The sequence below is a fragment of the Podarcis liolepis genome, assembly GCF_965112155.1.
Source record: "Podarcis liolepis genome assembly, chromosome: 7".
Taxonomy (NCBI): domain Eukaryota; kingdom Metazoa; phylum Chordata; class Lepidosauria; order Squamata; family Lacertidae; genus Podarcis; species Podarcis liolepis.
In genome coordinates, this window is record NC_139561.1 from 24,302,739 (window position 1) to 24,317,689 (window position 14,951).

The 14,951-nt window shown below is 45.7% G+C and overlaps 1 protein-coding gene across 1 annotated transcript in view; it reads left to right on the forward strand.

The window, feature by feature from the left end:
* Positions 1-14,951, forward strand: part of PLCH2 (phospholipase C eta 2) — a 118,985-nt gene that overhangs the window by 52,518 nt on the left and 51,516 nt on the right. Inside the window, exons 10-11 of the mRNA XM_083513372.1 lie at positions 361-468; positions 7,185-7,343. Of these exons, the coding sequence (XP_083369498.1) occupies positions 361-468; positions 7,185-7,343 (267 nt within the window). The remainder of the gene's footprint in view (positions 1-360; positions 469-7,184; positions 7,344-14,951) is intronic.

Sequence of the window (14,951 nt, forward strand, 5' to 3'; positions counted from 1 at the left end):
GAGCGGTCCCTATTTATCTACTTGCACTTTGATGTGCTTTCGAACTGCTAGGTGGGCAGGAGCTGGGACTGAGCAACGGGAGCTCACCCCGTCGCGGGATTCGAACCGCGACCTTTCGATCAGCAAGTCCTAGGCTCTGTGGTTTAACCCACAGCGCCACCCGCGTCCTTTACCCTGAGCTCCTTAAATGGACCCTGAGCTCCTTAAATGGAATAAAAATGCAAGAAATGAATCTGTGCATGTATCTTTCTGTGATTATTTTTTTTTAAATGCTCACTTGGCTAAGATGCCATCAATACAGTGCTTTGTATTGATTCTTATTTCTAGTTTGTGCAGCTTAATTATGCTTTTGCCTCCCAGGGGAAGAAACTTCCAGCTAACATTAGCGAAGATGTAGAGGAAGGAGAAGTGTCTGATGAGGACAGCGCCGATGAGATGGAAGATGACTGTAAACTGATGAATGGAGACGTAAGTATTACAATGCAGAAGGGGGCCCTTAATGCAAAAGTTGGTGCAGAGTGGAGTTGGGACTGATCTAGTGAATAACATTTACCAGTGTTAAAGCTGAGTAAAGGTGTTTCTGCAGGAATTGGGGTGGGGTGCTTTGTTAGCTGTGAAGAACACCCTACCTTTTATGGTGGGGTGATCTTCATCCCCTAAAATCATAGAATTGTAGAGTTGGGTGGGACCATGAGGGCCATCTAGTCCAACCCCCTGCAATGTAGGGAAACTATTGCTCAAACCCATGACCCGGGGATCAAAAGTCTCATGCTCTACCAACTGAGCTATCCACAGGGATAAATGGCATGCCCTACTGAAACACCCCACACATCTTACCCCACAAGAACCCTCTTCACAGACACACCACTCCAGACTTAAACACACACACACACAAACAAACACACACACAAACCGCCTCCCCCTCCAGAAGATTTGCTAGGAGGAAAATGGTGTTCTCATGGTGATCCAAGGCTGTAGATCATGGTGAAAGAGATTTACTATGGCAGTATGTCCCTGTGAACCACATGCCACGTGCTTAGCCAGTCAAACACTCAAGCCACTAGCCCATACTACCTGCCCACTTTGCACTGTGCCACTGCTATGCTCTTATCCAAAGTAAAGAGGCAATGTGGTGTTGTGGTTTGATCATGGGCCTGGTAAAACATATAGCATGTGCTTGACAGGAATACACTGCGGCAGGCGGGGGAGTTTTTCTAGAGCAGAAAAGAGCCTGTATGTGTTAAGGCGTTATGATCTTAGCAGGAGGATCTAGCAATACGGTAAGCCTCTGATGCTTCAAAAAGCAGTACAGAACCAGGACAATTGTGGGGAATCTTTGGCAGTCCCAGGCTCCCCATCTTCCCCATATAGGAGGCATAGGCAAACTTAGCCCTCCAGATGTTTTGGGACTACAACTCCCACCATCCCTAGCTAACAGGACCAGTGGTCAGGGATGATGGGAGTTGTAGTCCCAAAACATTTGGAGTTTGCCTATGCTTACCATATAGATTTGGGCCTGAAAGACCAAGGAGAAAAGTGTGGGGAGGAGCATGGAGGTTAAGTTGTGAGCCAGCAGAATTGGTGGTGTTTCCCCAGCTTCCATTGCTGGTAACTGGGCAGGCCTGTTAAGCTTCCAATTTCCCTGTTTTGTGGAGCTTGAGCTAAACAGGCAGGTATTTGGTGTTTTGTTTTGTTTTTTTAAAAAAATCATCGAGTACCATTTTTTGAAGCAGGCGGCATTGGAGAAAATGATGGGGTTTTGGTAGTACTTTTACTCTTGTTTTTTTTCCTTCCAGATTTGCTATCTCTTATCCTCACTTTCTTATTGCTACATTCCTCTTGTTTTTACCTTTATCCATTCAGCAGAATAACAAAGAAAGGCATTTCCTGGACTGCTAAAGGTTGCAGGTTAAGGACTGCCTGTTTGAATGTTTGCATTTTTCAGAAGAAAAACAATACTTCACCACAGATATTTTAGAAAGGGTTCCGTTCTACTGTCTCCTTGACATGCTGTTTTTCCCTATGTGGTAGATTTCTTTGTTTTTTGTGTGGGGTGGCTATTCAAAGGTGCAGTGATAACAGTCCAGGAAAAGTTTTGCCTCTTGGTTCTCCTGAGTGTTTCCTTGGAGGACAAACTTTATAGACCTGCGCTGTACTGGAGGTGGGGGCTTCTTTTAGACCTTGTCAATCCAGCTATCAGTTCTTTTGTGATGTCTGACATTCCCTCTGATGACTTTTTGTCTCCTTTTCTTTCCTGACCCATTGCACCCTTTCAAAGTGGAAGGTATGGTAAAAGCAGATTGTCAGTCATAGAGTTATAGCCTGCTTAGCTTTGAAGCAGTGTAGAAAATTGCTGTGTTACCAAACCACAGTTGTGCTGAAACAGGGGTGGGGTGGGTGAGAGAGATACTGGGTGGTGGTGTTGTGGTCCTATCACATTGGAACATTAAAATGCTCAGCAAAACTATGAAACTCAAATTGTGCTAAATCCAAACAAAACACGCACCTGTTCCTGATCAGAGACCGGTTAAAACTCAGGCCATCGTTCTGTCTCACACAGGTGCACTTTGTTTAAATATTATTTATTCCAACCATTAATATACTGCTTAATAACAATGGTTGCTAAGTGGTGTACAAGCGGCTTTATAACAATGATAATAAAAATCAGTTTAAACTATAATATCAGAATTCAGTTTAAAGTGCCTGGTGGGATCAAAAGAAACATCTTCAATAGATGCCAGATGTTTGCTAGGGAGGGGGTTGCTGGCTGACCTATAGTGGAAGGAAGTTCCATAAAACTGGGGCCGCAAACTTGGACAAATGGCTGCTGGTGGATACGAGCCACACATCTGAGCAACGGGCCCACATCCTGTGCGAACTGATAACTGTTCTTGGCAGTACAAAGTGCTTGCAGGAGGCGTTCCAAGTCATACAAATCTGGAAGAAAGAAGCCTGGCCATAAACATGATCAGGACCATGAACGCTGGAAGGTTCAAGATGGATGAAAGGAAGTCCTTCTTCATGCAGTGCATAGTTAAATGGTGGGAGTCGCACAGACCAGGAAGCAGCAATAGCCGCCAACTTTTGGATGGCTTTAAAAGAGGACTGGACAAATTCATGGAGGGTAGAGGCTGCAACCTGTGATCCAGCAGGGTATTCCTATGTTGTTATGGTGCATGTGGAAGGGTGGGCATAGCCAGGCCAAGTACTTCAGCACCAGGGCAAGGGACCTGTGGCCATCTAAATGTTGCTGGACTAGAATCCCCATGATTCTTGACTATTGGCCATGCTGGGCTCATAAGAGCTGCTGTCTAGCAACATCTGGAGGAGCACAGCTTCTCCATCCTTGGCTTAAACTTCCAGTTATGGACTGGAAACTGGTGACTCAAGAGCCTCCAAGGCTCCTAACCTAGGAGCCTTCTGGAGAGCTTTCCCACTGCTTAGCATCAGGACCTCCTCCTTCTGGACAGCTCCCTTTGTCTGGCTTGCAAGGCTGCAAATGTGTGAGGAACCCCCTCCCAGGTTGCTCACTAGGCTAAAAATGCCAGCATGAGGTTCAAGCCCTAGAAGCAACGCAAGTAGAAAGTACGGTAATTTTGTCTGTTTTCTCAATAGCTTGCGCAAACACTATAGAAAATCAATACTTAACCCAATTGAATCTGTTGCCATTTGCCTGCTGCGAATCTTCCTGGGCTTCACTCAAGCACCAGCCTTTAGCGAGGAGAGGAGATGAAATTTCATTTTCCTTTCTGCCCTTCCCACCCCCCACAGAAAAAGAAAAGAAAAAGTCTTGGAGGAAAGTTGGGAAGACGAAACTAAGAGAGGAGAAATCTTCTTTCCTTCTGAAGGGGCCCATCTGTATTGTATTAATGTTTCCTTTTGATTTTGTTTAAATTATATTTTTTTAAAAAGCCGGAGCAGGGACCTTCACTTTGTGTTGCATCTTTGTCTTCATTAGCTTTCAATTTGTTTCATCTGCTTTAAAAGGAGAAAAAAAAACACAAACCAAAACTTTCTGCAAGCAACATCTGGGTTTCCAGATGCGTTTGACAGGCCCTGCTCTTGAACGGCACTTTGAAAGCACGGAAACTGACAGCTGGTATTTTGATACCATTAATCCCCATTCGGTGGCTAATTAAGAAAGCATAGGCTGTCTTCTTCTGAAGGTGCAAGTTGCTTGGAAGTTAGAGCCAACAGGTAGGAAAGATGCACACATATTCCTACTGTGCATCATATGCCATTTAACCCTCTTCCAAGGAAGCCGAAAACCAGGCAGTTTTATGAGGTCGTTTTCTACCCTGCACAACTTCCAGTGTAGTAGAAAATCAACACTGGGTAAAATGAAACTGATAAATACAGTTTATGGTATATTTTTTCTAGCCAAAGTCAATTCACACATGTTTCAGGATTGTAAAGTGTCCGAAAACAAAGCCATGTGTGTAGTGTCAGGAGAAGGGCACTAGAATTCCTTGCCTGGGTTGATTTGGGCTCAAAACACCACATCAGACTCTCTATTTTACCCCAGTAAGTTAACATTGCCTGTTTTCCTTCCTTGTTTCTTTTAAGCATATACTCCATTTGGAAGATTCACTTGGTTTTCTTGGCATTTTTGTCTGTGTGGTTTTGTTAAAAAAATATTATTTGCAGAGTGAAAACTGCAGTGACGTGCCTGAAATTTGGGGGCCTGGCTCACTGCCGGGCAGATATCAGTAAAGTAGGAGAATGACATTGTAGGTCTATTTCTGAATAAATTCTGCAGTGAAAAGTGATCCCAGGGTGGCTTCCAACCCTGTTTTTGTGGGGAAAGTTTTAACGCATAATCTACAAAGAAGCTCCAGAAATAGACCAGAATACTATGCTTTTAGAAGATACTTTTTTTCTGAGAGCTCAAAGCATTCCCTATATGATTCTGTCTCTCAGTCTCTCTTTTGTGGACAAAAATACAAGATTCTATTTATTACATGTGGGACCTGCTGCAAGAAAGTTGCTGTGTGGAGTGTTCCTGCTTGATATTGCAGCCAGCTGGCTCAGCCCATATCCAGGACACTCCATTCTGTTCCCCTGCCTGGTATCCCATTCTCCATCCCAGCAGACATTCATCATTCTGTGACCACAGAGCATTTACAGTTTTTATTGGCTGTTCCACCCCCACCCCCAAAAAAAGAGTTATTGTACTTTTGGAAAGTTTGGGGGTCCTTCAAGCATTCTGAGCATCTCTTTTGTTTCTCAATAACCCTGTTTGGGCTACACAGCCAGCATATCTCATAATTTGAGTTTGCTCTTAATACATCTAAGTGGAGTCTGTTTGCTTCAGATCCCACTTACATGTATTAAGAGAAAACTCAAATGCTGATGTGGAGTGCTGCTGTTCATTGAGCCAGCCATGTCATTTTAAAGATCCCATTCCATTCTCCTTCCCCATTTTCACCGCCCCATTTCTCAACATCATCTGACAATTGAACAACCTCATTCCTCACTGGACTGGGTTTGTTTTATAGTGGGGGAAGGGTGCTTATGTACATGTGTGTTCTCTTACATTATTTTTCTAAAGATTTTTGGTACTACTTCAAACCTTAAGGGTTCCCACAAGCCTTCTAATACCTCCTCCTCATAAATGGATAGAGCTGTTGTCTTTGCGTAAGGATCCTTAAGGTGGTGGTTAATATATTGGATGAGACATACTTGGGCCACTTTCCTGTCTAAAACAAATATTGTGCATGTGGAGTGTTTTGATCGCTCTGGAGATGCTATCTAAATACAGTGGTACCTTGGGTTAAGAACTTAATTCGTTCTGGAAGTCTGTTCTTAATCTGAAACTGTTCTTAACCTGAGGTACCACTTTAGCTAATGGGGCCTCCCGCTGTGCCACTGCCGCACAATTTCTGTTCTCATCCTGAAGCAAAGTTCTTAACCCGAGGTACTATTTCTGGGTTAGCGGAGTCTGTAACCTGAAGCGTCTGTAACCTGAGGTACCACTGTAATAAGAATAGCCGTGGTGCTCTGAGTTGGATCTGAATCACCAGTTCCATAATACCAATGGAGGACTAAGGATACCCTATGTTGGTCAATGAATGCAAAGATTCTGAGATGATTGACAGGAATTGGTGCTGAATTTCTGATTTGCCTCGCACCTAACTGTATATTAAAATGGTTAAAAAAATAGAGTCTGCAACTACGCTTTTTAGTGAGGAAGCCCCATTGAAGTAGGACTTACTTCTGGGTAAGCATACATGGGATTGCATTTTAAAGGGGTGGGAAACCCTAAGCCTTTCACTGTGTATATGTTCAGCATATTTCTCTTTTACACTGAATTATAACCTACCTACCATTGACTTATGATAGATTCCACATTGAGTACCCTTGGCCACCTCTATCTCAATCACAATTTTTCTCTCTATGGGTCCAGCTACCTTTAATGGCTAGTATTTGGCTCCCTTGCAAGTGATTTAAGCCTTGGAAAAACTGCACGACGATGAGTCTGTTAAGGTTTCCTTCTGTTCCGGGAAGAACGCTAGTGGCTTGGTAACAAAGCATGTCTCGTCAAAGTTGTTCTTGTTGCTAACAGTAGTTTCCTCCCTCCACCTTTTTTTTTTTTTTTGGTTCCTTTTCAGTTTTGCAAAGTATTCTTAAAAATATGTGCTTTTCGCTTTTCCTTTCAACAACATCACTCTGTTTGATCACAGACAACACATTTGAGGCACTTTTCCACCAAAGGAATTTGTCTTGTTGAGGGCACTTCAGAATACCTCTCCTGGGTATCAAGAAGAATTCTATCATTCTAGCAAAGAGGAATAGAATGATAACTTTGCTGCCCAGTGTAGAAATCATGGGGCTATATCCATGCTGCAGACTCAAACTGAGTTACCAGTCATTCCCTGGGAAGGAGGGCTGGGGATCTCAAACAGAGGGTGCTCAGCACCTTCAACCAAACAACATTTCCCAGGATTCCTTGGGGGAAGCAATGATTGTGTAAAACCAGCATCTGTTTGTAGTGTGGCTATGTCCCATGAGACTACCAATCCAGTCTTGGCATGTAGTTTATTTTGAGCAAATGTAGAGCTTGCCGTAGTCTGTTTCCTTTTCATTTAACGTTTCTGTAACGTTTTAGTAGGCTTTGGGCTAGAATCCAAGTGTCCAGCTCTCCTGTGTGTCTTAACCCCCAGCCTCCCCTTTCTTACCTGCAGGCCTCAACCAATCGGAAGCGAGTGGAGAACATTGCAAAGAAGAAGCTGGACTCTCTGATCAAGGAATCCAAAATCCGCGACTGCGAAGACCCAAATAATTTCACAGTGACCACCATGACGCCCTCTGGGAAACTTGGCAACAAGCATGATTTCAAGAAGGTAAAGAAATTGTGCTCTTGGGTTTGTTTGTTGCCTCATCTGCTTTGCCACAAAAGACAAGTGGAGAATCGCGTTCAGGACCATTTCAGTTTATCAAGGGAATTGGGGTTGCTTGTGTGTAAACCTCCAGCTGTTCCAAACTGCTTAGGGGTGGTTGCGTCTTTCCCTGACTGAGCAGCCCTTTGCGCTGCTGCTCAGTCGCTGGCAGAATCCGTGAGTGGGTGTCTCCTAAATTTCCTCCAGCATAAGAATTCCTTAACGGACAACCTTCGCCTCGCCTCTCTGCGCGGAAGCCTTCTGCACAGAGTGGGCGTGCCGAGTGGTGGTCCTCCCCCCTCCTCACTGACTTCACTGGAAGAGTCTCGGAGCCTCACCTCCGAAGTGCTCTCTGCCTCTCCCTTCTTCCTGGTGTCACCTGGACTTCTTTCCCCAGAGGACGTTCTCTCTCTTCCCTTACTAGTTCCCTCTCCTGCAGAATCTGGGAGCCTCGCCTCTCCACTCTGCTCTGATGTCAGTTCCCTGACACAGTTGTTTCACATTGCAAACACATTTGCAATGGCTGTTTCCCTGAGGAACAAAAAACAAACAATCAAACAAACAAACACATGAACAGACACCTTTAATCTCCTTGTTTGCAGATTCAAAGGCCCTGTTAGGCCGAGGTCTCCATCTCCTTATATAGCAAATTTATTCCATCTATACTTTATATGCTTCCTGCAGAAAATGCAATAAGTATGGGGCATAATTCCAGTACCCTTAAAGCTCTCAAAAGATCAATCTCTAATGTTGCATCTGTAGTGTTGTAGCTCCATTGTGGGCCCATGTTTATAATACTGTGTGCAAATCTGGTCTCTCTGTCTCAAAAATAAATATAATAATATCCAGAGAAACCGAAACAAAGGTCAACAGAACCTTCCTTAGGCAAGGCTGAAAAATTTTGGGAATGGCATGCATCTGGAAATAACTTTTTCTGCGGCTGTATAGACACCATATGTGTTTTAAGCATAAGGTAAAGGTAAAGGGACCCCTGATCATTAGGTCCAGTCATGACCAACTCTGGGGTTGCGGCACTCATCTCACTTTATTGGCTGAGGGAGCCGGCGTACAGCTTCCAGGTCATGTGGCCAGTATGACTAAGCCGCTTCTGGCGAACCAGAGCAGCGCACGGAAATGCCGTTTATCTTCCCGCCAGAGCAGTACCTATGTATCTACTTGCACTTTGACATGCTTTTGAATTGCTAGGTTGGCAGGAGCAGGGACCGAGCAACGGGAGCTCACCCTGTCGCAGGGATTTGAACCGCCGACCTTCTGATCAGCAAGCCCTAGGCTCTGTGGTTTAACCCACAGCGCCGCCTGCGTCCCGTTTTAAGCATAAGACATCCCTAAAGAATTCTAGGAATTGTAGTTTAAAGGTGCTGGGAATTTTAGCACTCTCTCTCTCTCTCTCTGTGTGTGTGTGTGTGTGTTAAACTATAGCTCAAAGAGAGAAACGAAGAGTGAGAGTGAGTGAGTGAGTGAGTGAGTGAGAGAGAGAGAGGTGCTTTAAATGTATGGTGCTATGCAGCCTTAGTCCCTTGAGCCCATTACAGATCAAAACCCTTCAGAGTTAAGGAACAATACAGAAAGGAGATGCATTTGCCACAAGTCTTTCCTCCTGCTCAGGGGCAGAGGAAGGGGGGTGCAGTGGGGGCGGGCTGCCCTGGGTGTCACCACTGAGTGGAGTGACAAAATGCCAGGCGGCACTCAATGCGGGGCCTGCAGCACGCCTGAGCCACGCATTTCTCCTGGGAGTGACACGGTGGCTTGGGCACCTGCAGGCTCTGTGCTGCCCCAAATCACTGGTGGTCCTCGTTGGGCTGATGGATAGGGTGGTGGTCTTGCTACCCTGCCTTTCCCCTTGACAAAGCCATCTGCAATCAGTACTCTCCTGGGAGGACTGTACCATCTGCTTTTTCTTTAAACAAAACAAACCTGCATTCAGTAGTACACTGCTTTCAGAGAGCAAGGGAATTATTACTCCTCTTATTAGCCCTTTTGCTGCCTCTCTGCCAAGGTACTCTGGGCCATTTTTCTGCACCGCTCCACTAATGTCAACATAAACGCCGTTGTGTTGCCTCAGCAGGGCTGACTCTTCCCATTAGCGTGAGTTGTTCTATTAGCAGTGTTAGTTGTGCTTGGATAAATCTGACTGTATTTTTAGAGTAGCAGCATCCTTTTGTTTGTAAACACAAACACCCACACAATTCTCTGCCGCCTTTTAAATAGCAGCTGAAGTCTGAGAAATCCATCTATTTTGGGATAGGTCTCTTTTTTGTGTCATTATTTGGTATTTCTATTCCTGAGTAGTTTTCTTTCTTTCTTTCTTTCTTTCTTTCTTTCTTTCTTTCTTTCTTTCTTTCTTTCTTTCTCAGTTTTGGCATGCTTAAATGTTCTCTTTGTTCTTGCTGGATAATTTCCTACTAAGGGGCCAACAGGTATTAAGGATTCTGCCTGTGGAGAACAGGATTTGCCATGGGGAAGGAACAGGAGGGGGTTTTTGGGGCAGGATGGGGAGGCTTAGGGATGGATGAATCTGTCAACTTCAGTTTCTCGTGTTTTCCAATCTTTAATTCCATTCTTCACATTTCTACATCAATTTCTTGTTGTTTTAAAAATCCTCAGGAAAAAATTGCCAGCATTTTAGTGAGAATTTATCCCAGAGATAACATGTTTGTATGCAGTTTTGATTCATATAAACATTTCTACAAGCAATTTTCTCCAATATAATGCATGTTTGGACATTCACTCAGGCATGCATTTTATGCATACATGCATTAGCTGCGATTCCTGCATTGCAGGGGGTTGGACTAGATGGCCCTTTGGGTCCCTTCCAACAATTTTACGATTCTGTGATCTGTGTACACATTGTGTGCTTGGGGAACTGCACCTACAAAATTTGGAGAACTGAGAATTTTGAAGGATGGCTGTGTTTCCACTTGCATGCTGATTCAAAAAGTGTGAACTGGATGGTTTCTCATTCAAATGCAAGCCGAGTTGAACTTCTTGCTTCAGCCTCCTGTAAGTCTATCCCCCTCCTGCAAAAAAAAGACAAAAGAGATGATACTTTCATCTAAAGGAAGTGGTGTCTGAAAAAGAAGTCAATTGATCATTCACATTACATGCTGGCTGTTCAAAGTTCTCTAGGGACCTTTAGCTGGAAGTGTCTGGGCTAAATCCTTTGGACTGAGACTGTACGCTCTGAGGTAGGGTTGCTGGATTGCAACCTGGAGACCTGCCCCATAAATGCCTCAGGAGGCGAGACACCGCCTGTCCCCATCTCCCCCAATATGTCACAAGCGGGACTGCCGTGTGCCGCATCAAGTGCAAATACAGAATCGTGTGGAAGCAAGCTGCCTAGTGGCTGATCCCTAATAACACAGTTAATCCTGACTGATCACCGCTCTGGCTTTTTCCTCCGCGAGGACAATTGAGCTTGAGCACTAATGGGTCAGTCATTGGCTTCTCTGTTAATCATGACAAATATTTATTGTCTGCCCAGGTTGCCCATCCCCTTGTATATGTTTGCATGTGCCTGCTCTCATACCACCAGTTGCGCGAAGGACACTGATGCAAAGAGAACTGGTGTTCTGTTGTTGTTGCTCTTCTTTTTTTATCCCCACTGTGCTAAACTATTTAATATCTGTTTGTTTCCGAGACAGCAACTGCTGCTGGCTTGATCAGAAGCTGTTGAGTGTGTTTGCCTGGGGGTAGGAGAGGGAAATGGGGAGAGCATTTCAAAGAGGCCACCATTATTAGCAATTTATGGCTGCCATCCACGCCTCGGGATTTTTTCTAAAATGAAAAGCAGATGCAACTGGGTTCCAAGAAGCCAAGTTCAGGGAGGAGGGCCATAGCTGGGTGGAAGAGGATCTGCTTTGCATACAAAAGACACCAGGTTCAGTCTGTAGCATCTCCAGGTGCTCTCTTGAACTCAGGAGAGCTGTCACCCATCAGCTTAAGCAATACTGAGCTAGATGCACCAGTGGTCTGATTCTGCGGAAGGCAACTTCCTATGTGTGCGAGAGAGTTCGCTGGCAAGGCTTTTGTGCCTTCTGAATCAAACCTGAGGAAGCATCGTGAGGAAGCAGCTGCCAGTAATGCTGGGGTAGCTAAGTCGGTAGAGCATGAGACCCTTCATCTCAAGGTCACGGGTTCAAGCCCCAGTGTTGGGCAAAACATTCATGTCTTGCAGCCGGTTGAACTAGAAGACCCTGGTGGTTCCTTCCAAGTCTACAGTTCTATTATTCTTCCTTGGAAGGAGAGCAGTCCCCAACAGATACAACACTTGGGCCCTGATTTTTTTTTTTTTTTGGAGGGGCGTGCCTTGGTGCTAATCCTTCCTCTGATTCTATTGAGGTCAAATGTCCACCATAGTCTATCCAGTTAGGACCGGCTGTAGGGCCAGGTTAGATGCTTGCACAGGAAGAGCGTGGTGTGAGCAGATGCTCTGGCTAATTGGGCTAAGTCCCTTCTGCCTTTTGTGCTGTTTCTCTCCTCTTCCTTTTGCTTCTAAGCTCACCTTTCATTCAGAGGGCATTTCTGGCTCTCTGCTCATGAATGAAAGGAGAAGGGGAATGAATTGCTGCCTCCCGTGTCTCAATCGGGATCTGCCTGTGAAAACAACATGTTTAATCTGATCTCAGATGATGTTGTTTTCTTGGTCCGTAGCTCCTGCAGGGGAAATGAAGAGCGATTTTTCATACACACCACCACTGTTCTCTGTTTTGGTTAACACTTAACTCTGGGCTGACCTTCTGATAATCTGCCCTTTAATTATCAGAAGGGCTTAAAAAACAAACAACAGTGAAATTGGCATGCAGTGCGAACGGAGCTCATTGCTTTTTATTATAGGCTGCCAGTGTATTTTTGTTAAGGTATCTGCATTTGCAAAAGATATATCACATAAGTAGGACGGCTTTTTCTAAGGCAACACAGGAACATTGGAAACGGCCTTATACTGAGCCAGACTCTTGGTCCACCTAGCTCAGTATTGTCTACACTGACTGGCAGCTGCTCTCCAGGATTTCACTCAAGAGTCCTTCTCAGACCCAACCAGAGATACTGGAGATTGAACCTTCTGCATGCAAAGCAGATGCTCTCTTTCTCTGAGCTTTAGTCCTTCCCCAGCCCCATTATGAACTTGCAGCTGAGGTGAGGATTTGAATCAGGGACTCACTGTCTTTGTCATCATGTTCAAGAGGTGAACCACAATTTCTATAAAGACCCCTCCGAGAATTTCTGACATTTTTCTTTTTCTCACTCTATAGAAAATGAAAACCACTTTGCAGAATTATCTTTGTATGTTCTCAAATGTTATTTTTGTTATAATGACTACCACCCCCCACCCTCAAATACCTAGAAAGGATATTGCGGAGAATGCAAAGCAGTGACCTGGCTACCAAGCCAGTTTGCCGCAGTAGCAGCAAATAAGAGGAGTGGGGGAGAGGGGGGGGAGAGAGAGAGAGAGAGAGATAAGAAATAGGAAGAGCCTGTGCTTCGCCCCTCAGAAATAGTTGGAGAATTTCTCCACCACCCTGAGAAATCCAGTGAAATGCTCCCCTCCCCATATCCATGCCCACAAACAAGGTGGATAATTCTGAGAGGGCTTTTTGAACACAAGGTGAGCCAGACCCAATATTTCTTTCTCTGCAAAGCAATCCACAGCAGCAGAAAAGTGCAGTGATCCTCCCAAATCCAAAAGGTAGGCTAGGCTAGGGTTACCAGATGTCCCTGTTTCCCGGGACAGTCCCCAGATTTGTGAATAAGTCCCCGGACAAATTCCATCCCCGGAATGTCCCCGGATTTCATCTAATGTCCCCAGGAAATGCAGCAGCGGCAGCCTCTCAGCAGCCCGGAGCAGTTGGCTCTGGCTGGCTTCAGGAACTCCCCATATGATGGTGGTGCAGAGGCTCTTAGGATGCAACTTCCAGGCTGCCTCCACCTTCCCTGACCCCAGCAAATAAGCTATGAAAGGAGGCTTCATGCTGCCTTTAAGAGCAACCTCCCAACTCCTACTTGTGTGCAAGCAGGAGCGGGGCGGGGATCTCTCAGCTGTGAAGGAAGGCTTCATGCTGCTTATCAGAGCTTGGCTGCCAGCAGGAGGGGGCAGGGATTTCTCAGTTAGGCAAAGGGAAGCCTCCCTTCCCAGCTGAGGGATCCCTGCCCCCTCCTGCTTGCACGCAAGTAGGAATGGGATTGGGGCAGTTCCGATGGGAAGGGAGGCATTGCGCTGCCTGAGAGATCCCTGCCCCCTCCTGCTTGCACACAAGTAGGAATTGGGGTGGGGCTGCTCCGAAAGGCGGTTAATTAATTAAAGTGTCCCTGGATTCATTGGAAAAAACCTGGTAACCTTAGGCTATGCAACCACCATGGCATCTCCCAGGTATGCCATATTACAGTTCCCATTATCCCTGACCATTAGCAATAGTGGCTGAGGTTTATGGGAACTGGAGTCAAACAACATCTGCAAGGCACCATGTTGGCTACCCTTGCCCTGAGGGGGACTGTAGGGGGCCCAGTACATTTTTTTCATTGTGTTTGTTTCTACACAGCCAGAACGGATGCTGAATCTATGCATGAGATCATTTGGATGGCTTAGAGGATTAGGAAAAAATCATAGAAGAGAAGGCTATGTTCCACTTTCACTGTCAAGAGGCAGTGTGCCCATGAATGCCAGGGGGGAGAGAGTGAAGTTGCACTCAAATCCTGCTTGCTTGCTGGGTTTCCCATGTGCATCTGGTTGGCCACTGTGAAAACAGGATGCTGGACTAGACGGGTCTCCTTCCAGCGACTCCTGCAGCCAAGCTGGTGCCAAACAGATTGTTCTGCTTTCCTTTTGACCACTGAGGCTGCGAGGCAGGTCTTGTCGTCTGGGCATCCCAGGACCTCCATACACACTGCCCAGGCTTGCATCCCAGAGAGCTCACTTTGGTGCGGCTAACGCTGCAGAAACAATGTGGGAGGCAGCAGTTATGAGTTACCTGTCTCTGCAGCCACAGCAGGTGCTGTGATTCTCCAGCGGTTTGACTTCACCCTGGATGCAAACTCTGCTGTCTCTCGAGACAGGCAGGTGCCAGCAGCAGCAGCAGCAACAACAAAGACACCGTCCTTCTCCCCCCTTCCTCCCCCCAAGCAAACTGGATGTCGACAGACAGCCCTGAATTTCTTAGCACTTGAAGAAGGGACAGTGCGTTCCCCTTTGCCAACAGAACCACTTCACTCACATTCCTGGATGCCGTTCTCCCTGTTGTGATGTTCCACTGGTAGAATATCAGCCCATTCTTGCACATGCTTACATCTTGCTGTCATTCTACCACTCGAGAAACAAAAGGGTGTGTGTGTGTGAATCAGGCTTTGTTCATTCATTACTTTTGCTTCGGTGCTCAAATTTAAGCCCCGGAATGTCACAGTGGATTACAGCTTCTGAATATTCTCTGCTGCTGCTCCCTTGATGGCCAGCCTACATTCCATATGCCTCTTGAGTTGAGTTGTATAACTCTCTGACGTCTCGGAGGCCTGCACAGGAGGGAGAGAAACATCCAGGCATATCCAAGTCCTTGCTTTTAATCT